The sequence below is a fragment of the Marmota monax genome, unplaced genomic scaffold (assembly GCF_021218885.2).
Source record: "Marmota monax isolate L192 unplaced genomic scaffold, Marmota_monax_Labrador192_F-V1.1 WCK01_AAM20220418_F8-fsc00112, whole genome shotgun sequence".
NCBI lineage: Eukaryota > Metazoa > Chordata > Mammalia > Rodentia > Sciuridae > Marmota > Marmota monax.
This window is the reverse complement of record NW_026692073.1, coordinates 5,268,029-5,289,467: the sequence shown is the minus strand read 5'-3', so window position 1 is coordinate 5,289,467 and position 21,439 is coordinate 5,268,029. Positions and strand designations below refer to the sequence as shown.

The following is a 21,439-nucleotide window of genomic DNA, read 5'->3' as shown; positions in this document are numbered from 1 at the left end:
GGTAAGAAGTCATTTCTGCATCTCTCTCTTAAAAGCCACAGTGATGTCTTTCTCCAGAGAAAATGCAAGAAGGGGTTGGGAAGAATTCAGAATTGCTGGCTGGACATTTCTGGGAAGAGAAGTGAGGGGACAAAGAAGTAATACTTACTTTTATTCCATAATTTTTTTCCTGACAAATCTCATTCTTTTTAGATGTGCATGCTGTTTCTCCACTTACAAAGGATCTTATATTCCCCCCTAATTTTTTCTCCTAAAGAATTTGGGAAGGAGAAGAAGATGTAATATACATTCCTCAAATTTCTACTTTACAAGAGTAATATAGAGATACTTATGATAAAACAATGCACTGTAGTTCAAAGTTTATTATAAAACATTACAGTGCTTTAGTTAAAGTCAGAAGTCCCTTTGGATGATATTAACCAGTGATGAGTATTAACCAGGATCACCATGATCCGCAGAGGGAACACTGTCATCCTCAACCACTGATCACAGCATAGCTTTCTAAGCAAGGTACCATGGTGCTGTTTGAGAAATGAGTTACTATTCTGTGTTGACCATCCTTTCTGCAGCAGGGCATATTATAGGGAAGACTCTTATTTGGGGCCTTTTTATTTCGGCATCACACTCTCTTATAATTTTTAAGTACTGGAAATGCAGCTGTACTTACAATTTAGGATTATTACAGCTAAGCAGGTTAAAACTACATATAGGATTGAGGGTATAGATTAGGGGTACAGGGATTGCCTAGTATGCATGAGGCCCTGTGTTCAATCCTCAGCACTTCAAAACAACCACAACTATACACACACACACACACACACACACACACACACAAACACACACACATATCTATAGACTTGTTTAATTTTATGACTGAAGTATTTTTTCAGTGATCCTCATGAAAGTTTTAAACACTGGGAGAATTCTCAAGAAGCTACATACACATACACAAAATTGAACCAGCTATAGTTAAAAGCCAGCAAAGATCATTAAAGAAAACCAGGCCACAAAATTTCTTATGGCAGCACTAGAGCATCCTGACCACCTGAGAAAGATAAGTTGAGACCAAAAACATATCATTTTCACCAAGAGGGAAGTCAACCTTGTATAATAATATGAAATATTCTGCACATATAACTTTATTTGCTTTTCAGGACTCTGCTAGGCCATAAGTCCACAGGTGATATTATTCACATGTTCAAGTAAAGGAAACAAACAACAAAAACAAAACAAAAAAGAACTAGAAAGCCACAAAATTTGGAGCACATCTTCTTACTTAAGAGCCAATAAACTTTCCATTGCACTCTGTTATTTTCTTACCTTTCTGTACTAGGGTGATAGTCATACTAACCACACAATACTAAAACGTGATGGAGTGAGATCCTTAGTAGCCATCCTTTCAAGTAGGTTATGAGAATTAAACTAAGTCAACATAGGAAAAGCACTTAGGATAAAGCTTTTCAGTTATGTGCTTGAGTGTGTGTATCATACATAGATTTTTTTATATATGGACATGCACAAACTTGCATAAATATTCTAGTACACACACACACATACACACCTTGAAAAGGGAAAAGTGACTAATAATTAGCACAAACAGGCTAGTAGGACACCTGTATCAGTCCTCTAACCTTAGAGATCCCAAAATAAAAAGAAGTTTTTCTTCAGTTTCTTCATCCACTGGTCCTGGAGAATAAATGTGTTTCTTTAAAGTCCTAAGTCTGGGGGTGGGAGTGGAGGCGGGGATTGTGGCTCAGTGGTAGAGTGGTAGCCTAGCACATGTGAGGCCCTGGGTTCTGTCCTCAGCACCACATAAAAAATAAAATAATAAAATAAAAGTGTATTTAAAAAATAAAGTCCCAAATATCCAATCTAAAGTGGGAAAAGGAGAAGTTACTTTAGGAACTGTGATATTATTCACATGTTCAAGTAAAGGAAACAAACAACAAAAACAAAACAAAAAATAACTAGAAAGCCACAAAATTTGGAGCACATCTTCTTACTTAAGAGCCAATAAACTTTCCATTGCACTCTGTTATTTTCTGTGAAGTAGAGATACAAAGAACTTCCCCAGCCCAGCCCAGCACCTACCTAGGTTACACAGCCAGGGGCATTCTGCAGGCCCACCAAGTGTTTCTTTCTCAACTTTGGGTCCACAGGACACTCCTATCAACTAAAATGCTTTCTGAGGAGGAAAGGGAAGTGGCTCAACTTCTTGACCTATTTCCAGGTCACTTCTTGTTCAGGCTCAGTTCTCAGGTTTCTATACCATCTGGAGGTTGTTCTTTCACCTTGTTCCCTAAGTAATTTGGGGGAATTTCTAAGCTAATAGGGAGGGATGTGTGTGTGTGTGTGTGTGTGTGTGTGTGTGTTTGGGGGTGGCTGGCATTTGCCCATCTCTTCCAGTATCAGGGTGCTGCAGGAGTCCTTAATGCCTGATAAATGACAAAATGACAATGTATCTCCTGCTAGGCTAGTGTAGTCACCATATAAGTCAGTTGTCTGGATAGTGGAGAGTCACCAAGGGGACTTATTAAACGACGGGAAGGAACAAAGTGTTCCAGAAGGAATTAAGAGACAGAAAGACTACAAACAAGGAGCTGAGGGAAGGAAAAACAGGAGATACTAGAGAAGAAGTCTAGCCGGTTCTAGAACAAGATGAAAGAGAAAACCTAAAACCTCTTGGTGGATGCTAACAGTGCATTGGCAGTGCTGGCGCTCGGGCAGCATCTGTGCTGGGGCTCCAGCATTGACGTTGGCCGGGTGTTCTCCTCCACCTGAGCCTGCAGCACCGCTCGGGCTGGCAGGGCGTGGGGTTGGGAGAGTCCGGACAGGCTGAGACTTGGGAGACAGAAGAAAAGCGCTGGACCCCGGAAGCGAGGCTGCTCTCACGGACTCCAGCACTAGGAAGAGCGGGGGAGGGGGTGTAACTGGGGGAGATGGCATTTCCTGGCCCCTTTTCTGGGTGTTTCTTTCTGGTCCTGGTTATTCAAGATTTCCCCCTTGGAGGTCACGTTCATCGGGCAGGGCACCCAATGAAACATGCTGCGGGCAAGGAATTTTAATAGGGAACAAGCCACGTGGTTCGGAGGGCCGGAGTGGGAGCCCCACATCAGCGAACTCGGGCGGGATTTTCTGCCCCTTCGCAGTGTCAACCCTGGGCCACACGTATTCTTGCAACTAGTCCTCCCGGCTGAGCTGTGAATGCAATCTCTAGGCTCTGGGTGTTGTCGCACCACAGAATCTAGGAATGCGTTGCTGGGTCCTTGAGAACTTTCTCATGGAGAAATGGATTTGTCTCTCCAGTGCCGGCGAACTCGTGCAGAAATGTCTGTATGTCCCTTCCCAGACCCTATGGTTTCCGCAGGCCTGTGGGCATAAGCGGTACCCCGCAAGTACATCCTGGAAAATACTAATGTCTCTACCCACGAACGCCTCGGAGAAGCACAGACAAATGAAGAGAAGAAATAGGAATCTGCTTGACTGTACACCTGGAGTTCGCAGATTCTAAGCGCCCGGTCAATCCTAGGTATTATTCCACTGATTGGGACACAATAATGCGCGTGATGCAATTGGCTGGCTTTAGGACCCGCGGTTCTGGCACTTCATGCTTGGGCCACCTGGCGCGGACTTTTGGGATTAGCTTGACTCCACGCCTACATGACCCTGTAACCTTGCTTCTCCAGCAGCTGTGTGAAGACATTTACCTTCACAGCTGCAGCCAGTGACCCCAGCAAACTCGCAAGATAGGCGGGATCATAAAATACGAGAAACTTCCTTCTGAGAAGGTCGAAATACAGGAGAGGATTACTATACATCTGAAGGCTTGAAAATGCAGCATTAAAATAAAACATTTCTGAGTTTGCCTTGGCTAAAGGAAAAACTAGTCTTGGAAAACCTTTACCCCTACTTCCCACTAAAATGGTCTTGTGGGCCGATTGAGCAGCACACCTACCCAGCCGTAAAGTACCTGCCAGGAACACACCTACCAGGATCTCCTGGGCAATAGCTTAGCCAAAGCTCTGCGTCCTTTCTGATTGTATGATTCAACAATGGGAAGGAACAAAGTGCTCCAGAAGGGATTAAGAGAAAATCTACAAGTGAGGAGCTGAGGGAAAGAAAATCAGGAGACACTAAAGAAGAAGCCCAGCTCCTTCTAGAACATGAGCTTGTGAAGAACCACACAAAAGAAAACACAGGGGCTGCTCTAAGCGTCTGTATTCATCCTTCAGAAAACGTGATTCCAGACCATGAGGAAATTCTTGACAAAAAGCAATATTTGTCTACCTTTGTCCAGAACCCATTTCATTCCTACCTGAATCCCTAGCAGATAATGAAACTGCCTTGCTGAAAGAGATTCCAGAAGAGCCAGATGGAAAAGAAAAGGGATTTCCAGGGTTTTTTTGAAAGTTAGGCCCCAGGACAGCACACACTTGTTTGTTTTTTAATGGATTTTTTGCTCCAGAGACCCGATAGTGTAGACAATGTAGTCTGCCTATTGGGTATTATGATTTATGACTCTCTTGAGGCCCATTTTTCGTTCATCTTCAGATATCTTTCTCACTTCTTGTCATCCAATTTTCTTCACAACCAATCTTGGTCTTTCTTTAGAAAGCTCCCTTTAGGTTCAATTGGTTAGCTTATTGGGAAAAAAAAAAATTCTTCAGGGCTAAAAGTAATTTAAAGATCGTAGAACATACCTTACTTATTTTATAGGTGAGAGAACCAAGCTGGGGGAAATCATATGATGTGTCAACCAAGATGCAGGGTCACACTAGTCAATAGATAGAAATGGAACTGTTCTTCTCACCACACCTTGATGGGAATGAATGTAACAGGTCATCAAACTGTTGATTAGGAAAAGTGAAAGCAGGACTCAAAGAAACATAGCACCCCCAAAAATGTATTTGGATGATCCTAAGGACGCCAATGCTTTTAACCAAGATGGTCAAACACCCTGTAAATACATCTCTGTGCCCATACCTTATCTTTACCTGCCCCCTACTCTAAATCATAACTTGTTTTGTGGTGCCTTAAGAAAATGAAGGTTTTAAAATACTTTAAGGAAAAGCTATTGAAAAGTCTGTAGAGACCTTGTGTGATTTCTGGATTCAGACTTTTTCAAAAATGTCTCTCAGACATAGGGGGAGGTAGGCAGGATGTGAAATAAGGAGGGAAAAAATAGGAGAGCTGGCACCTATGACAGCTAAACCAGTGCACTATTTCTAGAACATACATAGAGTCTTTGGAGATGCCAATAGATTATGAGCAAACTACCATAAGACCTAAGGGATCATTGTTCATTTGGTTTTGTGTCTAATAGTTACTGGATATACCACTGACACAAATATGTTCTATTTAACTATGAATATTGTCAGCATAAAGAGTGCAGAGGAACTTTTCATACAGGAAAAGGAGGAGAGTTATCATTTCTTCTATATGAGAATGTTTCAGGACCAGTTTTTTGCTTGCTTGTTGTTTCCATAAGCTGTGTGGATGGTGAAGTCTTTAGAAGGAAAACTGTGTCCTGGACTCAAACCAGGATCTTTTCATCTTGATTTCTAGAGAAACTCTCTACCAGGGCCTCTTAATAGATAACAAAAGATTGAAGGGTTTTGGAATATGCCATACTCTTCCACGTAGGAATCACTACTAGAACCTAAAGTGGGCCTTTCATCTGTTTTCCCACATACAGATCTGAAAATTATCTCCCAGCATTTATGAAGATGCTCTTTACCCTGCCATGAAAAGAATGCAGACATCCTAGTGACAGGTTAGTTGCATAGGGCATTTTGTCTAAATGAGTTCTTTGCTCAAGAAGCCCAAAACTTTGCAGCTAAATATTTTCCATAACTTATCTTCTTTTAGACTCAACTTGACTTACAGTAAATAAATTCAAATGGGAAAAGGCTATTATCCCTCTCTTCTGCTACCTCTTTCCCTCTTTTCAGTCAATGAAAATAAATGGCATTTATTCAAAAGCGTAGTACTTAGCTACTAAAGAATGTTAAAAACTTTCCAAATAGTTGCTTTGAAGAAAATAGTCATTTATTGTCAAAGCATCCAACATACCCGGATAAACTATAAAGTTTAATAAATCTTTTCAGGGATAAAAGAAACACATAACTATTCAGACTCCATTTCACTGGCACAAAATTACACTTTGTATTAAAAGGAAATACATATTTACATAATTGATGACATTCTTCATTGAAGTCCATAATCATTTCATGATACATGCACTTTCCCCTGGAAACTTAAATTGAATGGTGACCCCCTTTTTATCCATTTTGTTTACTTTTGTAAGAACACAAGCTGTCATCAAGAAATGCAGAAAGCATCTCACCCTCCTCCATTACTTTATATCTAAAATAAATTTTGCCCTTACATATAATATTATATCTAAACCGTAAGTGCTTAATAATTTAAGTAGAAACGTATGACAAATGCATCAATATGTTGCAATATATGACATTTTTAAAAATGTACTTTTGTTTTTGGGAAAGTGAAAATGCGTGCATTCAAAAGAAAAACCCCTCCATCAAAAATCCACCATCGTGTGTGTGTGTGTGTGTGTGTGTGTGTGTGTGTCTCGGGTAAACACTGAATGAGAAGGCTCCTGGGGTTGGGGCACGTTTGTGTGTGCCCCCGTATGTTGGTGTAGTGTTTGGGGGCACAAGGAAGTGGTGGATGTCCTCTCGTGTACTCCTGCAGGTGGCTAGACTGCCCGCCAGCGACGGGAAAGCTGAGGTCCTTTCCATGTCAATTATGCGAGGTCATGTGCCTAGACAGGTGGTGGCGCTCCCTGAAGGACTCATTGCAAATGGGGCACTTGAGTTTCTCCTCCCGCCGCCGCTTCACCAAGGGCTCCATCGCATACTCCTTTTTGTGGTGCGACCTCATGTGGTACACTAGGTCGGAGGTCATGCGGAAAGAGGCGTTGCACTTGGCGCACCAGTTCTGCGCGGGCAGACACAGCGAGGTGAAGGAGGGGGGCAGCAGCGTGAGCGCCGACGGCAGCTGCAATTGCAGGGGCCCAGCGGCCGCTGCAGCCGCAGCTGCAGCCGCCGCTGAGCTCTTGGGCCAGAAGGCTGTGGCGTAGAGGAAGGGGCTCTGCTTGGGCAGGCTGCCACCGCTACTCGGCAGGGCCCCGCAACCTCCGTTCAGGTCCGCGGCCCCCTGGAGCTTCACCGCCAGAGGGTCAGCAGCGGCCGGGTAGAGTCTGGTGGGACCCACGCCGTCGCCAGGATGGCAAGGCTCGAGCGCTCCCAACTTCTGGCCCAGCACCAGCGGGGACAGCTGTGAGAAGGAGCGCGCCGGCTGCGAGAAGGCGCTTTTGCGTTCGTCGGATGCTGCGCCCTGGCCACCGCCCGCACTACCTGAACCTGCTGACCCCGCGCCGCCCCCTGCGCCGTTGCCTCCGGAGCCGCCCAGCTGTGGCACCGAAGTGAAGGCGCTGCCCCGCGAGGGACTACCGCCCTCCAGCCTGCTGGGCAACGGGCCCCCGGGCCGCGGGGCCAGCAGCTTCTCCGCGCCTGCCGGAGACGCAGCCGCCGGCGTGGAAGAGCAGCCGCCACCACCTGTGTCGTGGTCCTCGGCAGTGGTGCTCCCACCATCCACAGTCGCCTCCTCCTGCAGGCCGGCCCCGCGGCCAGCCTTCTTCACCTCCACGAAGGCGCTGCGCTTCGCCTCGCCCGTTTCTGGGCTGGGTGGCGCGAAGAGGCGGCCGTTTTCTTCCAGGCTGAAGTAGCTGCCAGAAGCGCGGTACTGCTGCGGCGTGCAGACCAAATCCTCCTTGGAGGCTGGCAGGGGCCGCTCGGCGAAGCGCGCCCGGCCCCCCACCAGCCCGGCCCCGCCGCCTCCGCCGCCCTCCACAGCCTCCTCCGGGAATTTCCTCTTCCCTTTGCAGACGCCGGTGGCTATGCCGTCGGGACTCAGCTCCGCCTCCTGGTGGCCTGCACTGCCGCTGCTGCTGCTGCTGCTGCTGAGACTTTGGGCCGGGGAGCAGCTGCTGCCTCCCCGGGAATTTTCCAGTTCCCGGGCCAGGTTGTGAAAGTCTGTGGATGGCTTTGCGCTGCTGCCGCCGGCGGCGGCGGGTGGGTTGCTGCTGTCCGGAGAGGGGGCCGGGTAATGATGGATGGGGCCAGCCTTGCAGAATTTGGGACCCGGACCCAATGACGTCTCCTGTTGCTGCTGCTGATGGTGGTCTTTGCCGCCTCCTGCGCCCCCGTGGTCTTTGGTGCCCACACCGCCGCTTTGTTCGTCGTGGGGACTCATATCAGCGCTGTGAAGTCTCTTGGGGCAGCGGAAACGCAGATGCGCTACGTAGGGGAACTCAAACTGGAAACGTTGGCTGCATTCCAGGCATGTGTAAGGGGACGACCCTGCTTAGTGAGCAAACACCACACACGCACAGCACATGATTACTCAGCATCTCTCGCAGGCCACTTTGCCATCATCCCCTTCACAAATCCACTTTTATCTTTCAGGGTCTGAAGGCCCGAGAAAAAGAATACACCATCTGACCTTATCTAACTTTGCCTCCTGATTTGGGGGAGTAGATTATTCAAACACGTGTGCCCCTACCTATCCTCGCCTGTCTGTCCCAGTTTCATTCTGTACTACCCCTCAGAAGCTTCCTGTAAGAGTCGCAAAGGTAGAAAGGGCGCACCAAGGCGCCCGGGTGAGACTCCGCTGTTCCCAGCACCTCTCCCCAGCTAGCGAGGGGCCCTCATGCAGGTCGCAAAACCAACCTACCATTCATTTTGTTGTGGGATCTAGAGGGGCAGAGTAAGAGTAACTCAGTCAGTTCTTTCCCGTACCAAACTAGTAATTCCTCATCTTTGGCAATCCTGCGGAGAGAGCGGTAAAACAGCTGTCCGTTTTTGATATAGGCTTCAAGGTTCTGTTCTTCTTTATCTCTGGCTGATTGGACCAGCCGCAGCCACATGAGACCTTCTGAGGAACCATTTGCCGCTGAAGTGTCTACCTACAGTTCAAAATAGAAGAAAGAAGACAAGAGGGAGGGGAGAAGGATACCCAATGAGAGAGAGAAACTAGGATAATTTCCTATGTCTTTTCCAAAGAATCATCTGAGTCCAAGCTTCCAAAACTTGACTAAGTTGGAATACATGCCTATGTTTTTAACCAGTAGACAGGAAAACTATCCTTTGAAATTTTACATCAATCATATAGATTATTTAAGTGATCGTTTCCACATATTGGTTGAATACTAGATGAGGAAATTCCTTTTTACAATATGAATTAGTGTCCCTCTCTTCAGAATTTATTTCCAAATTATCTTACATTACTAAAGTCTGGAGAATTTTGTTTGGGGAAGTAAAAGGCAAACTTAGATCTTAGAAATTATTCTGTGGCACTCATCTTCCTAATTTTGGCATGGACAATTAATGGCTTTTCTTTGTAAAGGAAGAATAGGAAATGAGAGGCCTGATCAAATTCAAACATATGGACTGATGCTATGCGGTCAAAACAATTAACATTTTTACCTAAATACAAACTCTGGTCACTAGCTAATGTTATCAAAAGAAAATAATACTTAAGAGATGGGGAGGCCTCCTAGGTTGGAAAGTAAAAGTACTCACAGAAAGTACTTAGTATGCAAATAGTTTCAGTCCCAGTGAAATCTCCCAAAGAATTTAGGAAGTCACGTTCATCAAGAGGAAAACCCAGAACTGACATACTGATTCAGACATTTCTAGCATTCCCTATCAAATTTTGTCATGTATTCCAGAAAAGCAGTTGACAACAATTTGAGTTTAATTTTTCTTCTCTAATTTTAGGTGTATAAACCAATATTGCTTGCATTATTGCATTTTCTACATTTAAAACCTGTCTCTACTTGTCATTAAAATGATTCTTAGTCCATTTTCAATAGGACTTTATCCTCATACACCTACACAACACCAACGGAGACTTACCCGAAAGATATAAGGTACTGTTCTCTTATCAGTAGACTTGAGAGCTATGAAAGCTATGCTGTCATACAGGGAAGTATGGCTCAGAACACAGGGACCGAATATAGCATTCTCAGGGATGTCGCAGGTTGTGTAAACACTGGTAAAAATATCTGTCAGACATTGTTGGACAGCCTTGGCATCTCCATCCCAGATGCCCCGCTGGATGCCTGAATCCTCCATCACTAGAGAAAGATACACAAGATAGGGAAGTGAGTTACATTATTGCTTTTCCTGCTATGAACCCAGGCAGAGCACTTCCACTACTAGACAGATTTTTCTTGTACTTGCCTGATTTTTTTCCTAGCTCATACGTTTAAAAATAAAGCAGATTAATCTGCCATATATACAAGATGCCAACTAAGAAGTAGTTTCCTCTTCTTCTTCTTTTTAAATTTAATAATCAGAATGATAGGAGATCCCCAAAAGAAAAGAAAGAGCTAGGAAAGACTAGATCATTTATTTGTGCAGTACTTTGGCAATAGATGGAGTTTGGGGTGAAGATAAGGAAAGAAAAACATTTTTTAAAACCAACCTATATCAGATTTCTTAAGTGAAAGAAACTTAACCCTTGAAGAAAAGATCTTATCTTTCTATATATTGAACTGAGTGTCTAAGAGCTGTTTTTTTCCTTTTCTTCCAAAGAGGGAAGCAGCATTAGCAAGCAGGCGGAGACAGCGGAGCATGGCGAATGGATTTCAAGTGGAGTGTCAGGGCCACTAATTCCGTGTCAGCTAACCTTTCTCTGCAGCCTACAAGAAGGGACGTATGTCTGCTCATTACCATAATCCAACACTGTCCCTCCGAGGCTTTAATTAAAAGCAGCAAGCAGAGGTAATTATTTTTTTCTCGACATGCTTATTTATGGATGAGGGTGAATCCCAGTTACCTTGTTATACAAGAGGGTGTATTGAGTTGCCTGTGGCCCATGAAGTGAGGAGGTACAGGGCAAGTCTGAGGTGTCCCCTGTCTGAAATACCGTGTGTAATGACTGGTGAATTCTTTTTTCCCCAGATACGACCCTGTTTGGGCAAGAGGGGGCAGCCCTGCTTGAATAGTCCTCAGTGGGCTCTCCAGCTGTTTAATCCGCAGCAGTTTAGAAAGTAAAGCCCCAATGGAAGGTTCTCTATTAAGCTGTCATAAAGGGACATTTCCCTTCTTCTGTCACTGGACACCCCCTACAAGGCTTATCACTTAAAAACAAAACAAACAAACAAAAAACTCCAGATATTTAAAATTTTAGACTAATTCTGAAGTAGCTGCATTGTTTGCTCTTTATGACTAATCAAAATATTTCTCCAAGTTGGTTTTCTCCTAATCTAAAGGTAGTTTTCCCCCACCGTTGGCAATGATCTGTTTATATTTTTGTAGAATTTAAGTAGCGGGAAAGAGTAGACCTCATTCTTTTCCTGCAAAGCTATACATTAGGTAATAATATTAGCAAAGTCTATTTTTATCTTAATGTCTATTAACCAATTAGTCTTTCAAATGTGATGACAAAGTAGTGTCTTTTTCTTCGTCTTCCTTTTCAGCTAGCGGAGCCTAAAACTTTGGTCAGCCTTTTCCTCTTATTCCCCAAATGGCAAGTGCTGGTCTGTATCTGCCAGACAGCAGAAATAAAGAAAATACCCATAAAGTACAAATTTTATTGTGCTACACAATTTATCCCCGTGCATTTTAAGCCCACACGAGGTAGCCTTCCTCATGTCCAATTGCAAATTAAAATGCATTTTTTAAAAAAGGACTTATCATCTTTTCAAGCGAATCCTATTTTCCCTTTCTCAATTTCCTCCAGTTTAGCATTTTATGTTCTAATTTTTCTCTTCTTTTAAAAGTCTCTTTCACACGAGCGTTTCATTGTGCCTGGAGGTCGCCCGCCACTTTGGGCAACAGAAGGGACGCAGTCATTAAAATGCAGTTCTACCTAACAATACGGTGAAAAGGTCCTCGCTATGCCGTGCTAATAGCCGTCAGCTTAGCCACCGCAGCCGCCACGAGCCTCGAGCCAGTCACAATAACCCGTGGGCAAGAGCCTGGGCTCGCTAACCCGCGCAGTCGCCTTTGCGACCCAACCTTTCACAGCTCTGCGTCCTGCTCTAGGCCCAGGGTTCTGATCCACCAGGGGGATCCTCCCCAGAGCCAACAGGACTAGCTGAAAGCTGGTCGCTGCTGCCGGTCGCTCGCCCTCCCCTCTAGGCAGGCATTGTCTGGCTGCCGCGCTCTGCCCAGTCCCTTGCTTCTCGGGCAAAGTGCTCCCCAACAGCTCCTCCCTTTGTATAATCTTATTGGCAGTAGAGATCCCCTTTAATAATCATTTTCCCCTGCTCTTCTAGAAAACCAGGAGAAGAGGACAAAAATTTCCACTCTTCCCACCAAACCTGCCTTCTCCCATCCCCCTCCCACATCAGTGCAAATAGACTTACCAGGAATAAGGTCAGAATCTAATCGCCCAAATAAGGCCACCTGGACCAGGAAGATGCAATCGAGTGTTTCTTTTTGCCTATTGTATCAGTGTATTTCCATGTCAAGAGGTGTTGGTGTTGCTGTCTTATAGGCTCTTCCTAAAGAGAGGAGAGATGGAGAGATGGGGAGAGAAAGATGAGGGGAGGGTAAGAGGAGAGAGAGAGAGAGAGAGAGAGAGAGAGAGAGAGAGAGAGAGAGAGAGAGAGAGAGAAACGGAGAGAGTTGTACAGATGGACCCGATGCAGTGACTGACTGGCACGCAGACACACACTTTTTGTTTGCTGCACATAATCTGCCCAATGACGCGTGACAGCCCACGTCCCCTCCCTTTAACTCTTTGCTGGGCTGGGCGCTCCCTCCGGCGCCGCCTGCCTGGAAGCCTTCTCTCCGGCCTGCTGGAAGCCTTCTCCCGAGTCTGCCCCGTGCCTCAAGAATCCAGAGCACCTTCCCGAGTGGCAATGCTTCTTCAAGAGCGGCCGGTCCAACTCTACCTAAAAGCTTGGGCCCTCTGGGACTGCTAGGAGGGGGAAATCAGTTTCAGGATCGGAAAGAAAGGTATCCAAAAGACTGTAGACGGGCTTTTTCCGTTTTGCTGGGAGTTTGGAGGACCTAGGTCAGAGAGCTGGACATGTAGCATGTGCGTGGCCCCCGCGCATGTATCTCCAGAGTTTGAGTTCTGTGGACCAGAGAGGGTTGTGGGATTATTCAGGAGGGATTCTCGGGCCACTGAGCTGCCGCTGATATGCGAAACTATTGCCTGGGGTGGGGGGTGGGGGATGATAAAATGGGGTGGGGGTGGGAGCTGTCTTTACTAGTGCTCACACTACTAATCCCTCCCCTGCAAAATTGGAAAGGGCCATACTTGGGTGAAAACTTGGCTTAAGCTTTCCGTGGCCCAGGAGATGGGTAAGGGGATAAAGTGGGGATGTCGCCAGACCTCCGAAAGGGTACTTATACTGGTCTTCGGGTCCCAGTACACTGGTACCTGGGCAGGGATGGGAGGACATTCACGGGAAGAGCCCAAGTTACCGGACAAGATGTTTCTGCTTTTACACCCTCTGTGTTTTGGGTTCTGAGTAGTCCCCGAGGGGGTCCCATAATGGGAGTAGCCAGTACTGTAAGACGTCGGTGTGGGAATGATTTAGAGTAAAAATTATTACCGAGATGGACTCCAAAGAGCTTTTTCACGTCCAGTCGGTGATGGAGGAGTGGATGGAGTTGCTCAGGCCGTCTCCGGAGCCTCGTTTGTGCTCTAAGCTACTTAGAGGTTCCGACTTACCCTTTAGTGCAGCAGCTGATGCTAATGACTTGAGGTCTTTAACAGCCTGAAAGTTGACAATTTCACAGGGGCCTTCGGGGCTCCTTTTCACTGTTCAGCTCTCTACTCCTAAGGGAAGAAAGACCTTTGGGTGGTATAGCTGATCCCTCAATTCCCACCCACACTATCACTACATTGAAGTGGGCAATCTGTCAGCTTTAGGATAAATCGGATTGTGTAGCCGGCTAAAGGGCAAGAGGCAGAACCACGATTTGAAGAGGAGACAATCTCGGTCAGGCTCCCACCCCCGGGGTTGAAATAAGGTGAGTATAATAGGGGTTGGCAAAAAGCCTCTTACTGTGTTAGTTGGATCCATTCACAGCTCTGAGACCTCTCCCAATAACCCAGGGGTTAACAAGGCACTGAATGTCTTTCCTTGCAGGCGCCTGCCCTCCATGGAGGCAGGAGATGGAAGGATCTTGCAAAGCAGACGTGAAGTGTAGGGAATTTCCCAATGAGTTCATTTCCATAGGGTCTCTTCTCCCAGTTTATCTTACCTGGTCAGCACCCCACACAAGTTTGCAGTCCTTCAGATCAGACAGAGCCTCTACCTAGATTAAGGTGGGAACCCAATAAGGAAAGGGCTACAAAAATCTCCATGTATGGGAGAAAGGGCAGAATTTTCCCTTCTCTTGCAGGTTAGCTACTGATTTTTCAAAGAAAGCTTCTTGAACTGCAGTTTTTTTTTTTTTTTTCATCTTAAGGTGTCATTTCTCTTATGCAAATATATGCAGTTTTAAGTAGTTTGGCTGAGTGACCCCTAATAACAGAGGCTCAGTACAATGAAGGCTAGCATGTCTGCATATGAAAATCCGCAGCTGTCTTTAGTTATCTTGATGGCTGCTCTATCATGTCTCATATTCAACTGTCCTCTCCCCATCCCAATCACTTCTTTAAAGGATGGGTGGGAGAGTTACAAATGTTGAAAAGATTGCTTCAAACATCTGGGGAAAAAACACTCAAGATTGAAGAATAATGGCAAGATTCTTAAGTGAAATGAGAGAAGAGGAAAAAAAAAAAAGAAAGAAAGAACAGGAGGAAAAGGACAGCAAGTTAAGAGAAAAGTAGCCAAAACAGAAGTGTAGTCCTGCAGAAACCACAGCAAGATACAGCATGTGCTGGGGTGGTGTGAGGGTGGTGTTCAGGAATTTAATTCCATTAATCTGAGGAATAGAACACTTCTTTGTGCCTGTTTTAGCTATTCTTTAGAAAACACACAGTTTGTCTTTTTCAGAAAAAAGTCATCTGTCCATGCAAGCCACTTTTGTAATCCTATCACACACAGTAAATGTAAAAGCATCCACTCCAGAAGATGGGCATTTAGAAAAGAAGCTCTAAATGGAAGACATTTTTCTTGTGCCTTGCTTTTTTTCTTAAGTATAGAGAATGTCTCCTTTCTACTTTATACTATGTCTCTTTTACATATGAGACCTTGTCTCCAGTTTGTATAATACAAAGAGTGTTTCTGGTACTTAAAATGGGGGTGGGTAAACTTGACCTTTAAATCTCAAGCTAGAAAAGGACTACAATTGTATACATCAGAGAAAGGAGAGGTTTATTGAGAATCTGGCCTTCAGATGTTTCATCTCAGTTTCTTTTTCTTCTTTTTCTTTCTTTTTTCTTTTTTCTTTTTTTTTTTTTTGCCTAAATTAAGATTCCTTCTCCTGCTTTTTAAAAAAATCCTCAAATTATAGGGATCCAACCAACTCTTTGTTTTATGGACCAAATGACTAACTTAACAACAGCAATAAAAATCAAATATGGGTAAGAAATTCATGCTTGGAGAGTTTTCCAGTATTTTAAGTAGTACACATTTTACATGGCAATATAAATGGTGTAAATGACAATCATTAATAGTAGATTTAAAAAAATCACAAATTATTTTTATTTCTCTAGAACTTCACAGGTTAGAACAGGTTAGAATGGTGCATAAACTACTTTGAAATCACTTACTGGAATTCAGTGATACTAAATGAAGGGTTGAGGAATTTATTCAGTCTCAGACAGTACTATAAAAATATACCTCAGTCAATAGTTTTATGTAATTGACACGGAATGATGGGTTTATGCATACATTTGGAGCTCTTTTCCCTGGGATTTTATTTCCAATTAAGTGGTTAGAAGAATGACAATGAAGAGTATGCTCACCTTACTCTGCTTTAGCAAGACTTCTTGTAATCATGGTAAAAATACACATGTAGACAACTGCAGTGTTGTTGGGAAGAGAAGTCTGAAGAGAAGTTGATGAATGATTCTGAAGTGGTGCCTTTTATGACTTAAGTGAGTGGGTGGAGAATGAGTGAGAAAGGAAATCTGATTCTCAGTGAATATCAGAAGAAGAATGCTCTTTCTCTTCCAGGGTCCAGAAAATATCTTAACTTCTGTAATAGGAAACAAGTAAAAATAACCCTGCAAATAATCTTACTTTGAAGATTATTATCCTATAAGAATGAAAACACATTGTTTTCCTATTCCAGGTCCCAGTTCATCCCTTCTAATTATTTTTCCAAAGCAATACACCAGCAAAGGTTTGCTTGTCAAAAGTGTGGCAATACATAGTGAAAAGAAAATTGCACTTGAAGACAAGAGGATGCCAATGAAGCAGATGAAGCAGACGGTGGCAGTTCTTCCCTAAGTTTATTAATTTCCCACAGAGAGGTCTGTGCATGGGGCTATTGGGAGTTGTGGGAGACAGAGAATGGAACTTCATGGAGAAGTATTGCATTACTTAACCCTGACATCCAGAATAAGGAACTTTCTAAGGGATAAACTTGACTGATTACTTGTACATGAAGGAGAAACAGAAATAATGGTTTGGTGGGTAGGGAAAAACTACCAGTCTTGTGCCAAAAGTGTTGTTCAGAGGGTTGTTAACTCATTTCTTTTCCCTTTTGTCAGGAGAATGATAATTGGGAGTTTAAGAAGGGAAAGTGGAGAGCTGGGGATAGAGCTTGCCTTGCATGCACAAGGCCTTGGGTTCAATCCCCAGCACCACACACACACAAAAAAAAAAAAAAAAAAGAGAGAGAGAGAGAGAGAGAGAGAGAGAGAGAGAATCTTAATCTGATTATTTCTTTATTATATCTTGATGAGTAAAGAAGAGCTGCTGCTGAACTGCATAAAGGTTTATAGGGAATGAGGGGGGCACCCTATATTTTTATAAGTATATAAGTATACATGACAAGCTCTGTTTAGGTCTGGTCATTACACCAAGTATTTGGGTTGGTTCACTGGGTGATAAATGAGTGGATGTTACCCAGGCTGGTCCTGAGAAAGCCAGAGACTCAGGAGTGGATAATTCTGTAGCCTTGAAGAAGGTCTTCAAGTTTCTGACTGTAGAAATCATGATTCTGGATTCACTTTTGTCTGCTTCTCAATAAACACTACTGTTTTAATGCTGATGATGATACCACTAGTATTATCATCATGATTAAAAATCTCCCTTTCTCAAGTTTAAAATCTTTCTCTGTGAGGAATGATAATTCCATTTACATTTCTTTTGGAGTTCATCATTGAAAGTTTTGTGTTGCCCTCTCCTGTTAACCTCTACTGGATCTGACTTGTAGTCAACTGGCTCAATGGCTTCAGTGTATGACTTTCAGAAGAGCTAACAAACTAAAGTGATCTACTACAGATCTGAAATCAATGCCTCATGCTCATCTATGTGTGATTTCTGAACCAAATCAAATATCCTGATCTGCTAGAGTATCCTAGCTTTTATGCCCCTCCCTAAGATAAATGTCTAGAGATATAGCAAGGAACAGCTGGTTTGCTGTCAGTCTCACACATTCAAAAACTCTTCTCAGACTCAGACACCACAGACATTGAGCAGATCTCAGAATAGGGTTGTGGGGAGGAAAAAGAGCCAAGTCAGTCGGTCAGTCAGTCAGTCAATCATCACATCAAGCCTCTTCATTCTCTGGTCCAGGTTTTCCATACAAAGGGATCCTGGGGGTTTCTAGAAGTATCAAATGTGATTTTTGAGAAGACTGACCATAGGCCTTGGGAATGTCACCAACATGAGAGGCTAAACATTAAATTTCTTCACTCAACCAGGAAGAAAAAACATTATCCCAAAATTCAGCACTTGAGTTTCATCCCTTTTCTTCTCCAATTTAGGTTTGGTATAATTACTGAGTTAATAAGAGAGGCACTGATTTACAGGCAGTGTGTACTTCCTGGGCGGACTCTTCCCTAGCATTATATTCCAACTGGCCTTCTGAGTGAGTTGTGCACTTTGACTGTGAGAAATCAGGTTGCTGGCAATGAGGGGGCAGAAAGCTTTGCTCTCCTGGGGAAGGGGTCTAGGCAAAGGGAACACATGCTCAGGCCTTTTGGGCTTGGATGTACCCCTGGCATACTTCCCTGAGACCTGAGGAGACAGGAAGTGATATGAACTAGTAACCACAACGATGATAATTTACATTGCTTTGTAAATATCCAAACACCCAAATTGCTCCCCTGTTTATATTGCCAATTAATCTATTTGAATTGAAGACCATCTTTCATAATTTCAATTCAAATGAATTGTGGGTGTTTCATAAGTTAGCATCAGTGGAGAATGTCTCCCTAAACATTATATAGAAAGCCTACTGCTTTCATCAGATTTTTCAAAAGCACTTAAAACTATCAGTGTGAGTCTTTTTTCATTGCTAATACTTGGAGAAGTAGTCTCCTAAAGAATTCACAAACAATAGTAACATCATAAAGTCTATAAATAATACTGGATGTACCTTACCAAGTGGAAGAACTAATTGACAGGAAGGATCAAAACTTATATTTGTTCTCTTGAACTTGAGTGAAAAGCTTCTTACCACACTGTTGTGATAGTCTCTGGCAATATAATAACATAACTAAGATATCATTCATAATCTCTAATATTTTAAGAAAAACCTATGATTTAAAAATGAATACTATCCAGAATTTCCAAATAAATCCTTCATAAATTCCTAAGAATAAACACACTAAATATGGTGACCAGGATATTGATATTTTCTAGGCCTAGAACTCAATTTAAATACAAATATCATTGTACTTGAGAAGATATAGTCTTGTGTGTTCACATGAGCACATGTCTGTGTTTAAGACATCTAGAGGTAAATATTGTCAAAGGTAGTCCTAAAGAAAAAGAAATTTCAGGACTGTAATTTTCCTTGGCTGCATGTTCAAAAAGTAGCTAGTGCTCCTGTTTTCATGTGAGATGGTTTTGAGAAACTAGTTTGTGTGAAATAACATGGTAGAACAATGGGTCCTGGAAAGGCAAGTGGATAGAGTATAAAGAATATATTGAGTATAATTTTACTGTCTAACACCTTATGTGTGTATGAACAGATGTCCCTCAAGCATAATTTAGAGTTTACCTAGGCCCTAGGAAATTAATCTTTCCAGATAAGAGGCTGGTGTTCCCCTGAACTTGTGAAAATATCCCAGAGAAAAAGTGACTGCTCTCAGAGTCTGTCTCCAAGACCCCTAACTGCTGAGTGGAGCCCAAAGTTTGGGTAGCAAGGCACGAACTGCTAGACTGGGCAATTTCTGATGCCTGAATTCCATGGTGCCTATGTCTCAGTAAAATGCCCTGCGACAGAACTAAGAATGCATGGCCAAATGCCGGGCTTCAAAGTAAGCAAACAGGTCTCTCTAAGAGAGACAAGGCATCTGGCAGTACCTTGAAGGGCACACACCTCTTCCACTACATTAGCGTTCATTTGCCAAAGAATGCAGAGCACTGATTTGGAATGTGACCCAGGCTGGACTAGCCCCCATCAGCTGCCGAGATCACCTTACAGAAACAGCGTGGGCAAACCGTGAACTCAAGGCAGGTGAAGGCCACGTGGTGCACACAGTGCATTCCAGATGCAAAGCAAGAAGGAAGTTCAGTCCCCAAGGGCCAGCCTTGTTTCCCACGTTCTCTAACCTATCTCTTCCTTAGGGTGCCAACACTTGCTTCCCGCTTGGCGACCACTTTCCGCGCAGAAAGACGTTCCCAGGGCAGGGTCTGAGAGAACAGCAATGCTTTTCACCCCAATACTACCCTTTACCTGCCCCTGCCCATGACTTTTCACGATTGGTCACCCACGTCCCTCTCGCAGAGCGTTCCTCCCTGGTCCCGACTCTTATTAGCTAGGCTGCGGGTGACCTAGCTCAGCCTTGATTTCCCTCCAGTGGAACTAAGGCTGGCAAGCGCTGCCTCCAGCATCGCAGTGAGGACTCAGTAAGGCAACCAGGGCGAGAGCGTTTTGGAAAGCCAGTTGCTGAGCAGATGGTAAGGGATTACTTCCAAGAGCCAGGGTTACTTTCATTTCAGTCTTGTACATCCCGGGGAGGCCTCAATACCTTTGTTAACGAACATTCTCCTTAGTTAGAAATCTAGGGAACTGACCAAGGGACCAGCAACTCAGGCTCCGGCAACCCCACAACTCCACCAAGGGAACCGGACTGCCTGGGTTCGACTGGAGACCCCTTAACGGGAAGTTAACTGGTGTATGCTGTACGGGTGGACTGAAGGCAAGAAAGGAAACCATTTCATAAAGTTATTGTGAGGGCTGAGTTGCAACTTAGCAAGCACAGAGACCTTCACTGCCTTCACTTTTTTTTTTTTTCACTAGAAAATAGGGGAAGCTTATTGAAGCTTTTTAAAGCTTCACCGAATGAAGGCTGAGGAGTTCTCCTTGTTGCTAGGAGATCAGATGGAGGTACTGGTGGATAAGTAGGCAGGTGGAATCTGTTCAGGATCCCTACTACCTCTGAAAGACCTCAAAGTTCCAATGAGCATTTAGCCATTATCTTGTGCGTCGCTCCACCCCACACTGGCTTAAAGAAAGAGCAACCAATTTGCTCTGAAGGTCCGGCCTGGCAGATAGAGGTAGGACTTCTCTCCCCAAACACACCCCCAATGCCCATTCTAGAGTCCTTTCTTTGGGCCTCCTTGAGGGGCCCGATTTGCGGCTTTGGAAACTCAGGATGGCAAGGCCTGATGCAGGGCGACTTTGTGGAATGAAAAACATGTGAAGGCGACCTTGGTTAACTCAAGCTCAGTGGCCAGAAGTCAGGGACTGCGAAAGACGCGGTTCAGAACAGAAGCTCACAAAGGAGCGGGCCTGTGGTCCGGGAGGGCGGCTCCGGCCGGCCCTCCCCTACACAGGGGGGCCTGCGGAGGACCGCAGTGGGGCCTAACTCGCCAGCCACGTGGTTCTCACTCGATCCCGAGTAGGGCTACTTTTTCGCTCTCAGGCTCCCCTCCCCGCGCCAGCTCGCGGGCCACACTGGCAACACTGCTGCAGAATCCGCGGACCTAGACTAGTAGGGTCCAGGGAGCCTGGCAGAGCCGCGTCTTCCAATCCCACGCCTTTTCTGCGCAAGCGCAGCCCGGAACAGACCAGTTGCTTTAGCCCCCACGCCCCTTTCTCAGGCTCTGTGAAATCTCCAGCCCTGCCCCGCGACCCGGTCACAAAGTGTCTGTTGTGGGTTCCCAGTACCTCCTTCTTCTAAAGGATCCAAGAAGCAGTAATAGTAGAACGCGAAATTTGGGGTTCTGAACAGTTAACATTTGAACTCCGGATCTGAAGTCTACTAGCTGTGAGTCTTTTGAGTTAATCACTTAACCCCTCCGAACTTGTTTTCTTTCTTTGTAAAGTCCTTAGTAAAAGCATCTAACTCATAGAGTGAATATTGCAGGAGTAAT

General features: G+C 44.5%; 1 protein-coding gene and 1 long non-coding RNA gene across 3 annotated transcripts; one reads left to right on the top strand and one right to left on the bottom strand.

Annotated features, from left to right (window-relative positions):
- Positions 1-6,049: 6,049 nt before the first annotated feature.
- Positions 6,050-13,829, bottom strand: Prdm8 (PR/SET domain 8). Of its 2 annotated transcripts, XM_058584373.1 has the most exons (5): positions 13,720-13,829; positions 12,401-12,538; positions 9,942-10,162; positions 8,758-8,989; positions 6,050-8,387 (listed from the first exon to the last, which is right to left on the bottom strand). In XM_058584373.1, exons 3-5 carry the CDS (start codon positions 10,158-10,160, stop codon positions 6,763-6,765), a joined length of 2,076 nt encoding a protein of 691 aa, XP_058440356.1. In that variant the 5' UTR covers positions 10,161-10,162; positions 12,401-12,538; positions 13,720-13,829; the 3' UTR covers positions 6,050-6,762. The 2 variants fall into 2 exon arrangements, with proteins under 2 accessions (XP_058440356.1, XP_046314440.1); XM_046458484.2 differs by lacking the exon at positions 13,720-13,829 and having other exon boundaries at positions 6,050-8,384; positions 12,401-12,667.
- Positions 12,803-16,690, top strand: LOC131424783 (uncharacterized). Its single transcript, XR_009228320.1, has 3 exons — positions 12,803-12,995; positions 13,915-14,021; positions 16,236-16,690. It is a non-coding gene; the product is annotated as an uncharacterized LOC131424783 (long non-coding RNA).
- Positions 16,691-21,439: the final 4,749 nt, after the last annotated feature.